The 21,842-nt window shown below is 41.7% G+C and overlaps 1 protein-coding gene across 2 annotated transcripts in view; it reads left to right on the top strand.

Annotated features, from left to right (window-relative positions):
* LOC111870791 (NADPH oxidase 5) overlaps positions 1-21,842 on the top strand; it is a 404,301-nt gene that overhangs the window by 107,226 nt on the left and 275,233 nt on the right. The window contains exon 1 of one of the 2 annotated variants that reach the window (XM_023863330.2): positions 8,002-8,173. The exons of the other annotated variant lie outside the window; for it this stretch is intronic. Coding sequence (XP_023719098.1) covers positions 8,162-8,173 — 12 coding nt within the window. The 5' untranslated portion in view covers positions 8,002-8,161. Of the gene's footprint in view, positions 1-8,001; positions 8,174-21,842 lie in introns of those variants that run through there. 2 annotated transcript variants of the gene reach the window in all.

Here is a 21,842-nt window from a genome sequence, read left to right as displayed (position 1 = left end):
CAAGAAAACTGTTAGGAACGCGTAGAGCAACTCTATGTATTATACGCATAAGGATTATATTCGCAGTTCATACTCTTCATTTCAAATTTCTGGTCAGTTATACCACAGCGGAGAGCTGTTGTGGACACTATAAAGAACCTTCGGATTCCATAATATGTTGGGAAATTCCTGAGCAACTGAGCGACTAGCGTCTTCTCAAGGACAACTCGCCTTCATGAAGTTAGTTAATAAGTAGGTTAGTTAGTTAGTTAGCTCGGTTGAGTAAACGACGGATGTTGAGATTGTCTGGACATTAAAGCGGGGAACAAGACATTTGTCCGAATTCTGATAGGCACCCCTAAAGGAAAGAGAAATATCGGGAGATAGAAGAATAATATTAAAACGAAATTTAGGCATTACGGTTAGAACTCGACTAGGAATTGGGAAATATGATACCATCCTCTGAAACAAGTATTAGCTTCTGTTCGTCTCAAATCTTTACGTTGATACTGGTTCGTTAAGTAACTGAAATTGTTTTTTATCAAATGCTGAATTGGTCTTCAGGAATAAACTTAGGCTTACATTAAACGCGTTTGTCTGCAATGTCCCCAAACGCATAAAATCTTTAGGCGTCTTCATATCGGGAACGAAACTGTGAATAGTATGATGGAGATGTGTGATGGGGGAGTTTCAAGGGTGAAACACCTCAGCCGAGAAGCATGCCGGGAAAGTCTTACATGTAGCGTGACACCTCACAGGAGTACATCATGCAGCACGAATCCTTATAATTGTAGTCTTGTGCTATTTGCAGAAGCCATGCACTTCTCTCGCCGCGTTTTTAACATTTCTATTTACATACCATCTGTTGCAAGATTCAACACATAATTGTCAGACGTTAAAATCGCGTGGAGCATATTTAACAGTCACTTATAACGCAAGATATCATGGATATTGCTGTCACTTTTCACACTTCACTGTTTCACTGGTTATGACGTCACCTCACAATTTCAGTGGAAACCGAAATTAATGGAAGAAAATGTTTCGACTATCATGTATTCATCATCAAGTTCACATGTATTTTTTGCTTATTACCCAAGTCGATGCAGTGTTATTTGACTAATCTAATTAATACAATATTAATTATATAATTAAAGTTAAGATTATCATTACAATTTATTTTTTTCGTAATTTTACGAAACTAATTTTCGCTGTGTTTTCCTTAGCTTTTCATGACTCTGTTGGTTGTGGCTGTGACTGTCATATTCGTGTTGATCTGTTGTTACCTTCCTTGCTTATTATTGTTCGGCATTGATATTTATTAATCCGGTTTGTACGGAATTTTGATCGAACAACTTAAGTAATAATCAGTAAGCTTGCACTGCGAGTTAATCTGATGGTAGTAGGAACATACTGATATACTAATGTGGCTTCCATTATAATGAAAAACCGGTCATGGTAGCCGAGCGGTCTAAGGCATGCACTGTCTTCGCTCGCTAGGAAGCCGGGATCGTGAGTTCGAATCCCACACAAGGCATGGACGTTTGGTATGTGTATATGTTTCTCTGTGTTTGTGTTGTCCTGTGTTTAGGTAGAGGCCTTGCGATGAGCTGATCACTCGTCCAAGCAGTCCTACCGTCTGTAAAATGATCAAGAAATTGAAAATCATAGGCCAGGGCCCAAGGGGGCTCTATTTATTATTTATTATTATACTGCAATTGGGTGTTAGCCCGGTGGCAGTAGTACACAATAGGACACAACAGACAAGTAACACACATTACACTAAGTGACAACACGTTCAAACAAAACGCAATGCACAAAACACAACAATAAGGACTTCCTGCCACAATGAATACTAACCAAATACGATTAACAACTACAACAATTACAGAGAAATACAAACAACTGCAACAAATACAACAACAATTACAGAGAGAGAGGAAAAAAATACAACACCCAAAACACAAACAAAAGGAAACCAACAATCATGGATGCGTACTGTAGAGACAGTAAAGAAAGTGTAATGATGAACTGACGTTGCAATTAAGAAATAATTTCGATAAGTGGCCGTACTGTCATTAGTACCGTCGTCTGCTTCTTCGTAAATCGAAATATGCTACACTGTCAAATTATCAATAGCCTGTATTACTCAATAGTTGTGAAAGCATAATTGTGTTCATTTCTTACTTGAAAGCACAGTTCATCCCTTTGCAGATATCAAAACTTGTCCTCGCATAGGCTCATGATATCTGTCGGGCTATCTGTAAATTTCGAATGAATGAAAGAGTGACATTAGAAGACAGAAGGTGTCAAAGAATGAGGCTGAGTTCTGCTAGAAAGAGAAGTGTCTAACTAGGAAAAGTCATTCTTTCCCGACTTCGGTGTGAGCTCAGACACGTGTATTATGTGGCCAAGCAGTCTAGTTCAGTGTCCACAACACACAGATATGTCTTAGCATGTTTATTAACTATACATGTACGTTAGTGCCGGATAAATATTATGGTATATGCAAGTTTAACACAATTTTTAACAAGCATATTTGAAAGAGATTAATATATAGGAATTTATATTGTTATATTTTATATCAGTAGATAAAGTAGAAATATTTATTAATTATTTAATAATAACCGAATTATATAACAATCCATTGTCACGTGTTGGGTAGGTCACGCGACAATATTAGATAATTAATGATTAATCCTGAATGAGAATAAATTTGTTAGAAATTTTGTATTAATGGAAGTATACAACTAATATCAAAGTACTGAGAAGGCAGGATGCTATTGTGTAAGTCTGTTCTAGTTTTACCGATGGTTTTCTTACTTTGGTATTCACGGCTGTAAGTTCTGGCTCTCATTCAGTTCTATCGATGTTAATTTAATCGTGAGTTCAATTATTACTTCGCACCTCCTTTCGTCACGAAGGTAAATCGTGACAAATACAGGTAATCCAATTGCTGATGAACTGTGTAATCTCTTCAACAGTAAATTTGGGCCCACCTCCCCATTTGGGGCTGTTCGAATTTCGACATCGAACTGGTTAATATAGCGGTAACGTTGCAGGTTTGTCTTTGGGAGTGACGTAAGTTACTGGTTGTCATGACTGAGGCTTGTAGTGGTCTCCTTCTGACCTCCATTCCAATGCCACGACCATTTCCTTCCAAATCCTTGCCTCATCGTCAATGGCGATCTCTCTTCCACATTTGAAGTTGCATAACTCATCAATTGAAATAACTTCGTTAAGTGGTCTGAAGCCGATCTCAGTGGTGCTTCGGTCTAAGGCATTAACCGTCTTCTCCCTCTCGAACACTGGGATCATGGGTTCGATTCCCACACGAGGAATGGATGTGTGTGTGCATTTATTGTGTGTAGGTAGCGGCCTTGCGACGGGCTGATGCCCCTTCAGAGAAGTACTACGGAATGTGTATAGGATTTAGAAACTGAAAAAAGCGGCCAAGGTCCAAAGGGCTCTAGAGGGGAAAAAAAAAGAACGAAAATAATCTGAAGTTAATTATTAATCAAAATACGCTAATCTAAAATAGCCGTTGCCATTCTTGCGTGTACATATGGAACGGCGGAACAGACGCGGTAGTAGATATCCTTTCACATTTTCTGACTTTATAGCGTCTCTCAATAGGAAAACAATTGAGTATGAGTTGGAAAAGACGTTGAAGGAAACTATCATGGTCTAACTTCAGGTACTGTACCGACATTTGATTGGTGAAACCCAGGAAAATTACGAAATATCTCAACCTGTTTAGTCGGGGTCCTGTCTGGGGTTCGAACCGAATAGCTCTCAAATACAGGCTAGAAGCAAAACTTGCTCGGTGTGGGAATCATTCTGTGAAAAACAAGAATTTAAAGGAATTGTTTTCTAATATCTTCAAGTAAACACACTTAAGTCATCACTGGTTACAGCTTCATGATCTAACAAGATTCATCAATTGATTTATAACTTGTGTATGCCACTTCTGCCTTTCATGGCCAATGCTGTGTTCTACTACCGGCCTGGGTCTCGTTGAGGAGCTCCGAAGCTCACACGGAGAATCAAGGTGATATTTTATAATGCTACAGGATGTTACTGCGTCTAAGGTACATCAGTTTTATTCTAACCTTTATAGAGATGAACTAAGAAATGTGTAAGTACAGATAATGAGGTATGAATTGATCTTAACTGCGTTTCTAATGTGCTTGAGAGTCACTTAGCCTTTGTAGGATTTGGTGTTCTCACAGAGGTGGTTATGAAGAGTTCTGTCTCTGGGATTGCCACTTGCTTTCACGCTTATTTCTTGCTTGGTTTATCGTTCCACCCTGAAGATGGATGTGACATGTTACTCCGAAATTTCAATTGACTTTCAACAGACTACACAGCGTTATACCTTGGAAATCAGAACTTTCCGTCACTTAACCAGTTCCTAAGATTTTACACACATTGAAATCTTTCATATTCAGGTTTATATTCTGAAGATAGCCAGAATTTTCGCACTTATTATATTCAAGAGTAATTCCTAATGACGAAGACTGATAATTTCTTAGAAACGTCTAAAAATAACTCCACAAAATACAGGATGTTACCGGCCTAAACCTAAGTAAGATCTGGGTAAAACTGTAACAGGACGGTCAACGTAGCCGAGCGGTCTAAGACATGTACTGTCTTCGCTCGCTTGGAAACCGGGTTCGTGGGTTCGAATCCCACTCAGGGCATGGATGTTTAGTTTGTGTGTGTGCGTTTTTCTGTTTATGTACAGGTAGAGGCCTTGCGACGAGCTGATCACCCGCCCAAGGAGTCCTACCGAATGTGTATGATCTAGAAAAACCGAAGTGAACGGAGAAGTTCATGGAGGTAGGCCTAGGCCCACTGGGGCTGTAGTGCCAAGGAAAAAAAAACTGTGAAAGCCTGAAAACTATTAACCACAATTTTGGTAGAAATTTGGAGAGCATAAACTAGCATTAAGCTCGTAGGACCCAGTAGGTCTCCAGTGTAAGGTGAATTTCGAAGAATAAAGCCAAGTTCTTAAAGTGTTTCACATAATGATTAATACGATTAACATTTATGTTACGTATGTTTCTACAATACGCAAGGCTGACAACCTTGCTCTACAAAAAAAATACTGGTGCGAAGTCCGAAGGAGAGAAAATCGCATGCAAACTGGCGGAACCTTCCAAGGAAGGCTGTGGCTCAAAAAGTGCTCCTTTGCCAAAAGTGACAATTTTTCCACAGTGCAACTTCTTGTTTTCCAAATAAGGGCAGTTGACTATCACACTGGACGTACCGAGTTTGCAGGGAGGAAATGAAGTGAGAGACGGGGGAAAACCACTGAAACATAGGATATTTAGTCATAGGAATTAACCTAGCGAGTTTCGAATGACTATAATCACTGAGGAGGTATTGTATAAATTTTGCACATTAGACTATTTTCTGGAGGTACCCAACTTGAATAAAGACAGGGGTACCTGCTATCCTGAGATATTACGTGGTTTTCCTCTTACTCTCCAGAGAATTGCACGGTAGACACCTCAGTCAATGATGATCGCTTTTCAAGTACGTGTTCACAATTAATGATAGCCTCGCTATGCAATTTGACATTATATGGCTTTGCAGTCGAAATAATATTATTAAAATATAAGACTAAATCACATAATGAGATCCTCCACAGAAACACTTTGCTCGTTTAGGAGGTGCTGTTGAGAATCTGATTGTGGACTATAGTCCGAAGGTGCTGTTAGAAGGAGCTGAGTAAAACCAAGCCAGTATTTAGTACACTTAGCAGGTGAGCCGGAAGAAGGAGAGAAACGTCAGTTGTCTAACGACCACGCTGGGGTTTTCTGCTCGCCGTGAATTATGGAAACGTAATATCACGAATAATTACTTCATCATAGCAAATTCTGCTGACATGTTACTTTATGGAAACATTTACACATAAAACTCATTGCCTTATGTAACACAATTCCTTAATATCAAACGTGCCGTTCCCAAGGCCTTACCCGAATGTAATTATGAAGCTAACCGCCCCAACCCCCGTTCATCATAGGAATCTTCAGTAAGACCTTGGAGATCTTCATTAGACCAGTGTACGGAGTCACTGTTCAGTAGCTGTTCACTGTGGCTTCGCACTGTTGCAGTGGAAGTACTGAATGTGCCTGTATCTATGTGCAAATATAATGCGGTGTGCATGCCAACGTTACAGTGCGTAATCCGCTATATTTTTTTTTTTACAAAATTCTAGTTATTTCATAGCCGATCCCAGTGGCCGCGCGGTCTTAGGTATCAACCGTCTTCACCCGCTCGAAAAATTGGATCGTTGGTTCGAATCCCGCTCAAGGGAGGGGCCTTGCAACTGGCTGATAACCCATCCTAGGAGTCATACCGGCTGTTAATAGATCAAGAAACTGAGAGAGCGGCAAAGGTCCACAAAGGCCTCGCCATAGCTCAAGCGGTTAGTCGTTGGCTTCCCACCGCGGCGGCCCGGGTTCGATCCCGGGCCTGGCCAAGTGGGATTTGTGGTGGACAAAGTGGCGCTGGCGTAGGTTTTATCCTAGTACTTCGGTTTCCCCTGCCAATCTTCATTCCACCAATTGCTCCACAATCACCCTCACCTATCATCTGGGGCCGGTACAATAGGCCAGAAGTGGCCGCAGGACAAGGGACTTAGTCCCACCCCACTAGCATTAAAAATAATACTTTATATATTAACTGAACATATCAATTAGAGTATGTAATCAAAAATCTTTACACGCTTAGTAGGTATTTCGCGGAATAAGTAAACCAGAGAAGGTAATGTATAAAGTGAACTTATGATTTAAAAAGTCGATTTACATAAAATACGAAAGCACGTTATAACCGAACCTAGTGGAAACCGCACTGTTTTACATTATAACTGCACTTAAGTAGTAACTCCATGGAATAACTAGATATTCTCGTATGAAGAACCTACTCGTAATTGGAGTGTAAATTCTCTTCCCATTTAATTAACGGAACCTTGCAATATGATATGTTTAGATATTCTACAAACTAACGGAGTTACCCTCGTAACGTTACCTGTACAGAAGCTCCTTCTAAGCATCAGATTATTTTCATAGTGCAGAATCTTTCTTGAGAATGTTACGATTGCTCAGATGGTCATAAAATTCTTTAATTCTTATGGAACCCGAACGCGCATAGCCGTCAAGAGTTCTGTCTTCTGTGATATAATGACATGTCCGTTGTGTACTACACGGATCTTTATCCTCAAACATAGATATCTTCATGACCACTGCTGCAAGAACCTAAAATCCTACATTTCCAAATTGTGTTCACAAAAGTCTGATATTTAACGCTGTCTTGAACTAGTTAAGTACACTTACAAAGATTACAGCATATTTATGTAAGATTCATTTTAATATTATTAATCCATTTTAGGGCCCTCAAGTGATTTCTTTGCCGGTCACGGCAGCCGAGCGTTCTAAGGCAAGTACTGTCTTCGCTCGCTTGGAAACCGGGATCGTGGGTTCGAATCCCACTCAGGGCATGGATGTTTAGTTTGTGTGTGTGTGTGTGAGTTTTTATGTATTTGTGTACAGGTATAGGCCTTGCGACGAGCTGATCACCCACCCAAGGAGTCCTACCGAATGTGTAACATCTAGAAAAACCTAAGTGAACGGAGAAGTTCATGGAGGTAGGCCTAGGCCCACTGGGGTTGTAGGGCCAAGGGGGGGGGGAGTGGTTTCTTTAATTGAGGTTTTCAAGTAAAATTGCACGTGAATCACACATGTAGATCCTCATTTGACACTGTCAGTTCTGCACTCGACACAGCAAAATTGTATAAGCTAGTCCTAAAGGATATTCATGTACTTCATCAACAAAGTACAAAGAGGTACACGGGTTTGAAGGCGGGTCTCCTAATCTCTATATAACTGAAGGTGATTGTGGGTTTTACCCGCTCATACCCCAGGAGAATGCCGCCGGTACTCTCCTCAAATGGTGCTCGATAGGCAGCGGAAGAATCCCGGACATGCTCCGTCCACTAGAAATGGAACCCGGGTTTTTCAGCAGCAGTCACGCTTTTGACCGACTGTGCAGTCTTACAGAGTCTCTAGCTTAGGGACTGTGTCGGACTCCAGTGCTGTGCAAGAATCGGTTTCATATAGCGAAAGTCTGAGGTTCAGTGCCGGTAATGTTGGTGTAAAAAATATATCAATCCTTCCATATGAATGAGCAGGTAAGACCGACTTCCTCTGTAAAATATTACTCGATTTAAAGTTTACATGTAATCTAGATTTTAGAAGCGTCTTTGTTACTTCCTGGTCTGTGTAATAGCTCAGTCTGGTTTATATACGATGTGGTACAATTTTATGTTTAAAATTGCATATGGCTGAATTATTCTTCCCTATAATTCATTTGGAGAGGTACCTTTTTTCTGAATACATTATGCTCACATTAATTTCTTCTCATATCTCTAAGAAGAATGGATTTAATTTAAGCGCGTTGGGTCGGTATAGCGACTTGCTACGGGCTGGACGAGTGAGGGGTCGGAGTTCGAGTCCCGGAGAGTCAAGAATTTTTACTTCTCCATGTCGTTCAGATCGGCTCTGGGGGCCAACCAACCTCCTATCCAATGGGTCCCGGCGGCTATTTCCCCGGGGGTAATACGGCCGGGGCGTGAAGGTGACCACTTACCTCCAGCTAGTGCCGCGGTCAAGAAAATGTGGGTCTATACATCCACTCCACCATACGCCTTCATGGCGTGCCACCAAATAAGCTTATATCTGATTTTAATTTAGAGTATCTCTGTATTTTTGCAAAAATGAACGCCTTTTTAATATCTGTATATCATCTGTGGTCTAGTGGTCAGCGTCCCTGGCTACAGATACAGAGGTCCGGCTTCGATTCCCGGAGCTACCAGATTTTTTCGGAGAAGTAGGGGGTCTGGAACGGGATGCACTCAGCATCGTGATCATTATTGAGGAGCTATTTCAAGGAAATAGCGGCTCCGGTCTAGAAAACCGAAATTAACGGCCGTGGGGATTCTTTGCGCTGACCACGCGACACCCTCTATCCGCAAAAGTTGGCACTAAACTTCGCCGACAAGCGGCGGTCGCTCGGTCGGTATAGTTCGCTTGCGGACTAAAGGCTACGGAGTTTATTTGTATATCATAAGTTGTTTACTCTACTTAGAGACTATTTAATGTAATTTGTTTAATTTTTATGTCAAAGGATTTAGCGTTTCGAAATCTCATGTTCCCGCTATAATCAAAGTTACAGTAAGTTGAGGAAAAATATTTGAGATGGACGTGAAGAGGAAAATTTTTGGAACCATTAAGGACTTATGTATAAAATTTTATATTTCTTTTTAGCAGAGTTGTATAATTTGTTGAAGGCCTTCCTGTGTGTTGAATCCTGAAGGTCAGCGTGTTTGACTAGCCCTTGGCTGCAGATGTTTGCTTCTTGAGAGGTATTCTGAGTCTGTTCTGTGCTGTGCTTGCATAGTGAAAATAAGGTGGAGCTGTTTGTTTTAACGTAGTTGCTTATGCAGTGCATCCTATTGTGTCTGAATCTCGCGAATCGCGACGAAGTGGCGACGTATTAGTTATTACGACAGAAGGTACGTAAAACAGCGCAGTGTCGTGATTACGTCATGCAAGAAGTCTTTTGTCTTGCAGGTAACGAAGAGGATATTTGCGGAACCGAATACGGCAGGAAACATTCAACGATATTTCTTAACCACAGTAAACACAACTTAATTTCTGGCCAAAGGCTAGTCACCCTCATAAGACCGATCAGAGTGGCCGTGCATTCAAAGGCATGAACTGTCTTCGCTCGCTCGAACGCTGGGATCGCTGGTTTGAATCCCACTCAAGGCACGGATGTCTATGTGCGTTTATTCTGTTTATGTTATTCTGTGTGTAGGTAGCGGCCTTGCGACACACTCGTCCCAAGGTCAATGAGTCCTACCGCCTGTGTATAGGATTCAGAAACTGACGCAGGACTGTAGAGCCATAAATAGGATAGGAGAGATAGGTAGTAAGCCGGTCGCGGTAGCCCAGCGGTCTAAGGCATGCATTGTCTTCGCTCGCTCGGAAGCCGGGATCGTGGGTTCGAATCCTACTCAGGGCATGGATATTTGTGTGCGTTTTTCTGTGTTTGTGTACAGGTAGAGGCCTTGCGACGAGCTGATCACCCGCCCAAGGAGCCTACCATATGTCTAAGATCTAGTAAAACCGAAACGTAGAGTTTCATGGAGGTAGGCCTAGGCCCAAATGAGGGCTGTAGCGCCAATGAAAAGAAAAGATAGGTACTAATTCTCAAAATGACAAAATCAGTTGATTCTATGAGCTTGTTGTTCCTTAGTGTACGCTTCAACCCTATCGGTTTATCTTCGGTGTTCGGTAAGAAAAGATCAAGTAAAACAAGCGCCATGGAAGGCAGTAGCTAGATAAAATACTGTTGTACTGAGATGTTGCCGATCACAGTGCCCGAGCCGTCTAATCAACCGTTTTCGCCCGCTAGAATGCTGGGATCTTTGGTTCGAATCACACTCAAGGCCTGGATGTTTGTCCACCTTTATTCTGTGTTTATGTTATCCTGCGTAGGTAGCGGCCTCGCGTCGGGCTGATCTCCCGTTCAAGGAGTCCTGCCGACTAAGATTATGAAGCTGAAGTGAAACAAGCGTGTCACAGATGCTCTCTGCTCCAAGTGGGAGCAACAGGAATAGACGGACAAAATGAGATGTTATTCATTATTCAAGGCGTAGTTAAAATGTCTGCATCTTTCATTTTAATGCTGTAAGAATAGGAAAAATGTATATGGATAATTTTGGCATAAACCTAAGTTTAATTTCACAATTTGACTTAAGGTTTCCTTATCGACCACTAAAGATATAGGTTCGAATGGGAGAATGATTGTGATTGAAAAAAATTGTAAGGAATGTTGAAGAAAGATGTCATTGCCTACGTTAAAGCACCACCCCCAATATTTACTCTTACCTTGAACATGGAGGCAGCAGACTCTTCCGAAATTTTGGCGCCTACTTACAAAAATACATGGCACCATATGTAGGCCGTAATCTTAATGAAGCCATTTGTTTCTTTCTCAGGTATCTAATATCGTATTCTCTACCTTGTCTCGATATGTACAGTTGAGAAACATAGGAACAGGTATAAAATACATACAAGTGTTGCAAATAGTTTCTTGAATTGTAACATTTACTGATCTTTAACAATTCTAAGTTGTTTTGCAGTTTTGAGTCAAGAATTTTAATTTGTTGTCGCAAGACAAACAGCTACTACCCGAATTAAAAACACGTGTCTTTATATCTGTAAACTCAAGTATAATTCTAGAGTTGTAAACACGAAACAACATTGCTCGGCGGGCACTTTGCCCTTTATAACTTTTCCCGTGGTATTTAAGCGACTGAATTATTGGCTGAACTGACTTAATATCTGCACTTTGGAGCGAGTTTAATATCCGTGTTTTAATTTTGTTCTGCTGAAAAAAGGCAGATAGGAATATTCATCAACCCCTGAATGTGTTTGTTGGTTGTCAGAAAGCTTCTATGATATGATCCGACATGTTTATTTTAAGATGTAAACAAGATGTCCTAGAATACAGAAATTATATATAAACAAACAAAAAACCTCCGAGACCTGTAGTCCGCAAGCAAACTGTACCGACCGGGCGACCGCCGCTTGTCTGCGAAGTTAGTGCCAACATTTGCGGATAGAGGGTGTCACGTGGTCAGCCCATCGAATCTCTACGGCCGTTAATTTCGGTTTTCTAGACCGGAGCTGCTACTTCTTCATTCAAGCAGCTCCTCAATTATCCTCACGCCGGGAATCGAACCCGGGCCTCTGGATCTGTAGCCAGGAACTCTGGCCACTAGACCACAGAAGCGGTAAGAAATTATGTAAATCAGAATGAAATTCAGTTCCCTTCTTCAAAAAGTGATATATTTTTCAGCGAAGACTGTAGTGTTCTTGCAGTATATCTAGGATAAATGCAGCGATCTAAATAAGGTTTCTGAAGCAATATCTCTCTCTCCATTAACATTATTGAGATACGGACGGACAAGGAGTGCTAAGCGGTTCTATAAGAAAGGACACGACACGCAGCTGCTGGCTAGCTAATTGTTCCAGTCGCCTTCTTTCTGCAACAAGAAGGTGGATCATATATGGTAGTTGTCGGGCTAGATTGTTAGAAGAGTCTATGTCGCAGTCGATAAAGTAGACTACCTATGGAGAGGACGAGCAGGTTTCGACTTCGGGCAATGACAGTGATATTTACTTTCCGCCAGCATAACCAAGCCCACCCTGTGCAGTACATAGCCTCCTGTCCTGTAAATCAGCTAACAGAGTCATTCTCAGGCGTTAAAAGCGTGAGAAATTACTGTAACAAAACCGGCTCATAGTTCAGAAGGATGTAAATAACATCGTATCAGCATAACCTTCGGATATACAGGGTGTCCCAGGAGGAAAGATCAGTATTCTGGAAGGTCATATCATCGGTCATTCTAAGGAAAAAGGAAGTGTGTATGTGCATATATCCTATTCCGAACGGTTTCAGAATTAGAGTTGTTTCACTGTACAGACGAGCAACACGCCGTGTCCTCACACGAGTTGTAAACTGCATTGATGTTGACAGTGGAATTTTCGAAAATGTATTTTACTAGGTAAACTGTACCAACTTGGTCACTTGTACAATAAATACCGGTATTAGAAACAGTACGTAATATCTGTTTCTTATCAACAATTTTGGAACTTTACAGTGAATCCGTTCGGAATAGAACACATATACATATATATACTGTTTTGCTTAGAATGGCCGATACTGTGCCCTCCCAGAATATTGACCTCTCCTTGTGGGACACTCTGTATAACAAGGAGGGGAAGTATAAGTTCTGGGAGAGAATTCAAAATCTGCTACGACGATATTTTGATGTGGAACTGACTGAAGATTGCGCTAAATGCATGTCTGCATATTAAGAATGTGAGCCATATCGAACGTCGCGGTCTAGTTTGGTCGTGTTCTGGAGGTTCCGAGTTCGGATCTCGGTCTGAAGACCGGTTAGTCTCCATCAACTTCCTCATGCCCCCCACAGGATACCACTTCAGTCCACATCTTTCCCTAGTCAGTAGTGACTCATCAACCTACCGACAAACGCGATATAGTCTGAGTTACTGACAACATAGTTAAATAAACCACAAATGAAACAAATATAATAATATGTTATACTTCGGGATGTTGTGTCCAGATTAGTTACTAGTAATGCTATTTTTGTTCTGTTGTGCTTATTCTAAATTAAAAATATATTCATCCAGAGTAAATACGTATATATTGTCACGTGTCACGTAGCCTTCGGACTCAACGATTATCTATTGAACTCATTCATCCACGCTTACTTAGAGTCAGGAATACAATTGTTATCACTTGCAGTTTCACAACCACTGCCTCTACTTCAATGCGACATCTCAACTTTCCTTGGCCGTGGCTGGATCCCAACTGTCTCGTTCGTACGGTCTAACTAGCTCTGCTTATATAGGCATTATGCGGACCGGTTACCAGACACCATTCCTCACGGTTCCGTTCCCGCTGTTCCGACAGTCCGTTGTTACGCAACGAGCCTTCTGTTGTTCATCTCCAGGGAGACGCGTTCGTTGTTTCGGCATTGTCTACGCAACGGCTCACTGTTATTGCGTTACCATGGAAGTACCTACTCCAAACACGTTACAATATATTACAGCTTAATTTTATACCGAGCAGATCGCCGAAGCGGTAATTCTCTAGACTCTAATTCGGGAGGCGCTCGTTTATAACCTCGGCCGGAACATCGGCTACCTTGAGAGAGGTTGTCACGGTTTTCCTCAGTCCAGGGTAAATTCCTGGATAGTACTTCAATAATGCATCGACCGCTTCATACAAAATTCTCTCAAATATATCTACCTACTGAGATCATCGTAAAACATCTGACAAAACTAGTTCTCTAATTACAGAACCATTCTAAAGCAATTGTCTGGGGCTCGGCTCGACAGGCCTCTAATCTCACCTTGTCAGGAAACAGAAATAATTGCACACCCCTGGTCTGTAGCCTGGTTTGTACTACTATTTTGTGTGAAGAATTTTCGGATGATAATATTCAGAATGTGATTTAAAAATTTAATTAATTCTACAATTACATTATTAAACGTGACAGAGTGATAAACAGACGTAGTAGTCCAAGATATGTCTTTAAAAGTTCATAAACTAAAAAAACTAAACTCCGTGGTTTTAGTCCTCAAGCGAATTATACCGACCGAGCGACCGCCGCTTGTCGGAGAAATTAGTACCACCTTTAGCGGATAGAAGATGTCGCGTGGTCAGCGCAACGAATCCTCACGGTCGTTAATTTCGGTTTTCTAGACCGGACTTTAACAGTTAATACATCAAGACATTTTACATTTTATTAAATCCAGTATTTGATTACTTTCGATTCAATAGTAGGTTGTCGATCCCTGCATAAAGCCAGTTATGTCCACTTCACACACTAGCAACATAATTCCGCGAGTTCATTTTAATACTAGCGGTAGGCCTGTCTCCATCTCTTTAAGTAAAATGATCTGTTAGACTGTTCCATACACAGTTTTTATTTTGTCTCTGCTCTGTGATAAGTGATAAAATAATATTGCTTAGGATTCAGAATATCTTCAGAGTGCCAAAAATGAAACTAGACATCTGCAATTGATGAAGGTCAGGCTTCTTATAAGCAAATAATCCAATTGAAGGCCAAGTCGAAAACTTGGGTATGTTTCAAGAATTGTGAAACACGTCAGAATATATTGCACCGGGACAATTGGACTTATCCCACTTTTCTGCAACCATGACGACGGAAGAACTAGCAGGCTTTTTTTTTTATTATTATTATTTGTATGTGCGCACTTCGCCTTATCTGTGTATAAGAGAGACTCTGCGATTATCCGAGTCTCATCACGTTCAAACCAGTCTCTCCGGCATATTGCAGACCTCTTACTGCTGACCGAGCCTTATCTCCAGTTTTAAATCGGAGTTAGTAACCGTTGGCAATGCTGACTTCTTTTTATATCTGTTTTAAGTGTACAATTAAAAATTCATATACTCATTACACGTGCTTCCATATTTGGTAGCTACTTGCTTTTCAGAACTTATATGTTAGCAGATTCATCTTATGGCAACAAAGCGTAAATATCTTCCTCTTCGGAATGGGTAGACTGGTATGTGATTCTTGCCGCTGCGAGAAACCTGTCGCATTTGTCTTATGGTAGCGAACCTTAACCACGATCTTTCAGCGCCGTGAAAACTTTGTCCCCATTCTTTTCGTTTGCTCCCACGTTAATAACTACAAGCCGTTATAATTTTGGCAGATGTGGCCAGTCGCATGTTTAGTTGTCGTGTTCATTTTGGTATGGCCTCTTCAACGTCTCATTTCCATAGGAAATATATCAGTAGGATATAACTGGGACCGGATGGTGTGAGTAGAGCCATATTCTTGAAATTTGTCGCTGTGTCGCTATATATTACTTTTCTTTTTCTTTATTACTACTGGGGTGGGACTAAGTCCCTTGTACTGCGGCCACTTCTGGCCTATTATACTAGCCCCAGATGATAGGTGAGGGTGATTGTGGAGGAATTGGTGGGATGAAGATTGGCAGGGGAAACCGAAGTACTCCGAGAAAACCTGCCCCACCGCCACTTTGTCCACCACAAATCCCACTTGACCAGACCCTGGATCGAACCCGGGCCGCGCAGGTGGGAAGCCAGCGACTAACCGCTTGAGCTATGGCGCGGCCGTAGGTCTATGCTTACTGAAGGCATGACTGAGCCTTCACTATAATACAAATACAAATACTGAAAAAGTGACCACAGTAGTCAACCTCATACGTACTTTCCACTGTGAACAAAGAGTCTCGCTTCGATCCCCCAGTGGGTCGTGTTTTTCCCGATTGACATTACATCCCGTCAGATATGAATTCTGAATTTCCAGCTCATTCAGGTGGGTCACGCCGTCCCTTGATACATGGAGGCGATCCCTCCGATAGTTGATCACTGTCAATCTCAGTACATCAGGCCGCCCGCAGTTACGCCCGAGCCTTCAAAATTGATTCCCCATGTAACCCACATGTCACGTCAGGACCAGCCTGTATCTGTCTTTGGGATTAGAGTCGCAACAGAGAAACAATCGCTACTGCGTGTAAACCACAGTACCCGCTGCTGTACGATACTCTGCTAAATAGGTTGGTGCACAGTCTCAGCATCATATCAATTGCCCGGGTAGCGCAGTCGGCATAGTGACTGGCTACGGCCTGGACGACGGGGGGGTCGGAGTTCGAGTCCCGGTAGGGTCAAGAGTTTTCTCCATGTCGTCCAGGCCGGCTCTGGGGCCCACCCAATCTCCTATGCAATGGGTACCGGGGACGTTTTCCCCGGGAGTAAAGAGGCCGGGGCGTGAAGCTGATCGCTCACCTCCAACTAGTGCCGAGGTCAAGAAAATGTGGATCTATGCAGCCACTCCCCCATAAGCCTTCATGGTGTAGTGCTTAATTAGTTAAGCACACGGACACTTTACCTTTTTACCTTTTACCGCGATGAAGTAAAGGTATTTTCATGAAGGTATTCTCTTCTGGGATGTAACGCCGCGTAGCCCTTTGAAAGCCGACTAACGTTTCGGAAGAATATATCGCACCATTTTCAGGGTCGAATGAGTCAAGTAAGATACAAGAGTGAAAGTAGCTGGTATCTTGTTCGACTTATTGTACCCTGAAAATGGAGTCGATATATTCATCCGAAACATCTGTTAACTTTCAACGGACTACACCGCGTTATATCCCAGAAGATCGTACTCTTAAAAGGCAAAGTTGTCTCTGTGCTTACTTAAGCATCACGCCGTAAAAGAGTTAGAGGGAGTGGAGGTATAGCACCACGCTTTCTTAACCTTGGCCACTCTTTCCTGAGGAAGGTACCATGTAGGTTGGATGGGCTCCACAGCTCGTCCGAACGCTGCGGAGAAGATACAAATTTCTTTCCCGTACAGCAGACTGTAACCAGCCCATAGCACAGTCACTGTACTGACTGAGCTATCCCGGTTGCTGCTATTACTACTACCGTTATGTGTTGCAACATAACTGGAAGAACATGTAAATCTTGTGTCGTATTCCAACTACAGAAGCTGAGAGTTGTAGATTTAGCCTATAATTTTAAGAGTAAAGAAAAACAACAGTCATCCGAATTTGTTCACAACAAGTTCGTCTCCATTTACGCCCCTGCGGCTTATGTATTGGTTCACGTCAGAAGGGCCAGTCTACCCGCTCCCCGCTTTAATCTAATAGGACGGTCTCACGGCCGAAGACTCTCCATATTTTTGTAGCAGTCAGTGATAGCGCCTGGAGCCATCTTGCACCACGACACAGACCCGTAATTTAAATGTGAACAAACATGGCTTCTTAATGGCTTGTTATAATAAAAGGAAATAGCCTTCTTGGTTTGGAAACTGTTGATGAACGGCTTGTGTGTGTGGAGTATGTTAAAGAAATCTAAATTGATTGGCTGAATGAAGTAGTGAATGGGAATTGTCGTTTAACTCAATGAATTACAATAATTAATAAAGATCTACAAGGTATGCAGTCTACAGAACAATATTCTGTATTGAAAAAAACAAATAAGACACTAATGTATCAGCATTTGTTTATATTTGTTTTCGTTTGTAAAAATAAATATAAACAAATGTTAATAGAGTTTGTTTTTAAATGCAGAATGATATGTAAACTGCATAACTTATGGATTTTTATATACCTTATTTATAGCACACAACAGGATGCACACTGTAAAGATAATAAAGATCATTTACAAGTTGAAGGACTTATAATGCAATTTATAATCTGTAATATTTTATAAAAATATTTTGATGCCTAGACACCACGCCTCTAAGAGGTAGAGCTGTAGCGGGCATGGAGGTATTCCTCTCTACAATCTACTCGTAGGAAAAAGTCATATAGTATCCGAGGTTCTCACAGAGGTGGTTACAAAGAATTCTGTCTTCTTGAATATAACGTCGTGTATTCCGTTAGATGTTAACCGACCTTCCGGAGGAACATGTCGCCTCCTTCTTCAGGATCGAAGAATAAGCGAAGCACGGTAACAGAATGAAGCTTGTAACAAGCAAAAATCAGTTAGATGGAAGCGACATGTTTTACCGAAACGTCAGTTTACTTTCAACGAACTAAACATAGTTATATCCCAGAAGATAGATCTCTAGACGGACAATAACTGGTGGTGAGGGGTTAGGTTCACGCTCTGGCCGTTTGGGGAAAAAGTCCCTGTTAATTCAGGGCTGTCTTATTTAACTGTGTTTGCTATCTGACTAACTACTTAACTTAAGCACAATAGACCACTGTAGGTCGCGGTGCAAGGGCCGAGAAGGCCTATCCCACATACATTCAACTACTTAACTTTACATAAGGTTCTTTTAAATAACATCAGATAACTGCCTAAGTGGGGGCACACTTTAGCGTAGTTGATTGAGGCACTGTGCTATAAACCGGAAGGTCGCGGCTTAGAGTCCCGATGAGATGAATTTTTTTCAATTGACCTAATCCTTCTAGCCGCACTATGGCCCTGGGGTCGACTCAGCCTCTAACAGAAATTAGTACCATGAATCTTCCTGAGGGTAAAGGAAGGTCGCCGCGGAAGTCTGACAACCTCACCGCCATCTATGAGCCGATTGTCTAGAAGATGTGGAAGGCTCGATGTCTCACAACCCTATGGGCCTTCACGGGTTGTTACAGGGATAGCTTTACCTTAGCTTTCTTAACTGCCTAAGTGACTGTCTGTACCGCGACCCAGAATGTTCAACGCTGCTGATACCAAATCTTGCAACTGTGGCACGTGATCCCACCGAGAAGGTTCGTGTAGCGATAACATTCAAAACCTGTGTTCAGGAGATGCACGATATTAATCTCGGCTAGGATACCGACTAACCTCACTGAAGTTTTCATGCTTCGCCTCAGTCCCTCTCGGCAAATGATAGGATAGTACCTCGATCACTTGCAACTCATTTCCAGTCTATTATTCACCACCCATCCTGGCATTCGGCGCTTGAGTCCAAAAACGTCGTAAAACAAACCACAAACCCCACAAGAATCATACCCACATCCCCATAACATATTTGCATAAGATCAATTATTTCCATATGAGTCACACAAATGATCATTTTCCGAGAGAGTTTCTCCCTAGTAATTCTTTCTATTTATTTTCCCCCGCATTCGAGTTACCTGGGCAACCCATCGTACCCTCCTTGACATTGACAGCACTATCAATACAACTGGTTACTGAGCTTTTAAATCTTAAAGTTCCTCTACATGTAATTTACGCTGTCCCAATTCCGTTTGATTCCTCTCTTCATGCTTCATCTTCCTAACACATGCTTTCGAAACGCTTCCAATTTAAGAAGGTAAAAAGGCATAGCTGTCCCTGTTCTTAAGTAATTAGGCTGCGTGCCTTGAAGGTATGTGGGGAAGTGGATGTACACGTATAGTACCAAGATTCTTGACCTGTGCGCTAGATGCAACTGAGTGGGCAGTTTCACACCACGGCTGCTTTATTCCGCGAGAGTTTCTGGCACCCATTGGATAGGGGGCTAGGTTGGCCCTAGAGCCGGTCTGGACGCTGTGGAGGAGAGAAAACTCTTGCCTGTATCGGGAATCAAATCCAGCTCTTGTCCCGTCACTATATCGACTGAGCTGCCCGACTCCTACTTTTCCAAATTATAGATTATATAATATTTAAAGGACCTCGTCAGGAAGCAACATAGAATTCTCGCAGGCCACTTTAACATATAGACGGTTCCCCAGCTGTCTGAGTGCTGGAGGAGACAGGTTAGAGCCTCTCGCTGTGCAGCCCTCCTCTCCTATTCGTTTTTATCAAGCGATAAATAGCAATAGAGAAGCCACAAGCGTGTAAACTGAAGTGCATTTGCATGATCTGGAAGATGACCATTCATTTATAGTTCTGAGCGCGGTCTCTCACTTGGCAACGCATCTTCAGTGCTTGGGGCCAGTGTTTCGTCAGGAGTCGCACCTGATGCCAGTCCATTCTGTTGCTCCAGTTCCGCTGGGTGGGATTCATTAGGTATCTTCTGCACGTCCTCTTTCTTTTCTCTTCAGTTCTTGGATTGCAAATAGTTTTGAGAGTGACACGAACGACAGTCATTTCACTTTCATTTCACTTCTGACGTCGTTTCGTGAATTAGAATGCATGGATCTGAGGGTTCAAAATAATGGACAAGATAATAGAGGGGTCTCTTTTCTTGCAACTATTTTTCTCTTGGTAATTCTATTTCTCGCTATTCGGAATGTATACTTAAAGAACAAACATACACGTATATCTTAATGAAAAGGGCAGTCAATTAATCACAATAAAATACCGCGTTCTTGTCGATGAAATAACATTCTGTTTACGCCATACGTTTGTCTAACCATTAAACACCGGTGCGTGCCTTGTGACTTCACACTATGGCAAGTGACTAGTTGTTTGCACACTTCCACTTATACGACTTTCTTACGCACATAAACATTTTGATGATATAAATGTCTCCTGCGCTTATTTCTTTAAATTCTTCGCAAATTGTATAAAAGGATTACTTGAGGCGGAAGTATATCGATTTATACTGAATTGGTCAGACAAACTAGCAACTGTAAAGCCAAACGGACCAATGCTCAAGAACCAGCCGTCCCTTGGGGTGTTTCTTTAAATCTTTCTAACTGTATCAAAAGTTCGCGTCAGACCATCAGCCTCTTGCTTCGAATATCCTTTAAGTTGCACACATTGACGGCAGAACATAAGGAAGTCTCAAGGAACGTATGTAGGAACTTACATTAATTATTTTCACGTCTGCAGGAGTTAATACATTGAAGCACTAAGGAGTTGTATAAGGTAAGAAATTTTTAAATGCTCGTACGAAGTTTTAACGGCTGCAGGAACTGAGATTCTAGTGTTCTGGATTATGACACCGTATAGACTCATAAGCGGTTGCCAGCGTTTCGCAGGAACATGTTTCCTCTGTCTTCAGAGTAGCAAACAGAGATAATGTTCCTCTCAAATGCTGGTAATTATTGACTGTGTTATCATAACCCAGAAGGCCATATTTTTAAATGTTTATTCTATGGAAAATTTAAAATAATGAATTCTCCTACATTTTCATAATTCCAGAAGTACTTGTACATTAAGATTCACTGGTTATGCCATCATCACCTATGTAGTGGTTTGTGTGAATGCACTGTGGCAAACCCATCATACCTCATAATATGTTCACATAGTCATGATTCGATCAGTGGAATTAGTGGCATTTCCTGACCAGGTGCATTACGTATACAGCTGTGATTGGTTCTTATATTGTTAGTTACTGGAACTTTATCTACAGGCAGATGCAATGGTAATGCTCGCGCGAGACAGTCTACTGTAATCTGTTCGTGACGTTCCTTCTCACGGGATATAAAGGTTATGTAGCCTAAATGCAACGAGGAGAAGGAGTATAATTGTATTTCCTTCACACCAGGTGGAAGAGTTTGATCGTCTAGCTCACGAAATATGACTCATTTCAGGGCATGGGTCGTCGCCTTCTCCTTTAACATCACACCTTACAAAGGCATCGTTAATTGTAACAGGTGTACGTGAACTAATACTTGTAACGAATTTTGTGCGAAGATCTCCCCATGACGTGATCAATTTGCCCGGTATAATACACTGAGAGGTAACGATGCGTGACTAATTATTCTCTACTTCTCAGCAAAGAAAATTACAAGACGGTTTTATTAAGTGTTGTGTACTTTTCCTTAGAATGAAGAGTTCGGGTGCCCCACGCAAAGTCTGGTTTTATATTGTAATTTGTG

The sequence above is a fragment of the Cryptotermes secundus genome, unplaced genomic scaffold (assembly GCF_002891405.2).
Source record: "Cryptotermes secundus unplaced genomic scaffold, Csec_1.0 scaffold499, whole genome shotgun sequence".
Taxonomy (NCBI): domain Eukaryota; kingdom Metazoa; phylum Arthropoda; class Insecta; order Blattodea; family Kalotermitidae; genus Cryptotermes; species Cryptotermes secundus.
This window is presented reverse-complemented; position numbering and strand designations above follow the sequence as displayed.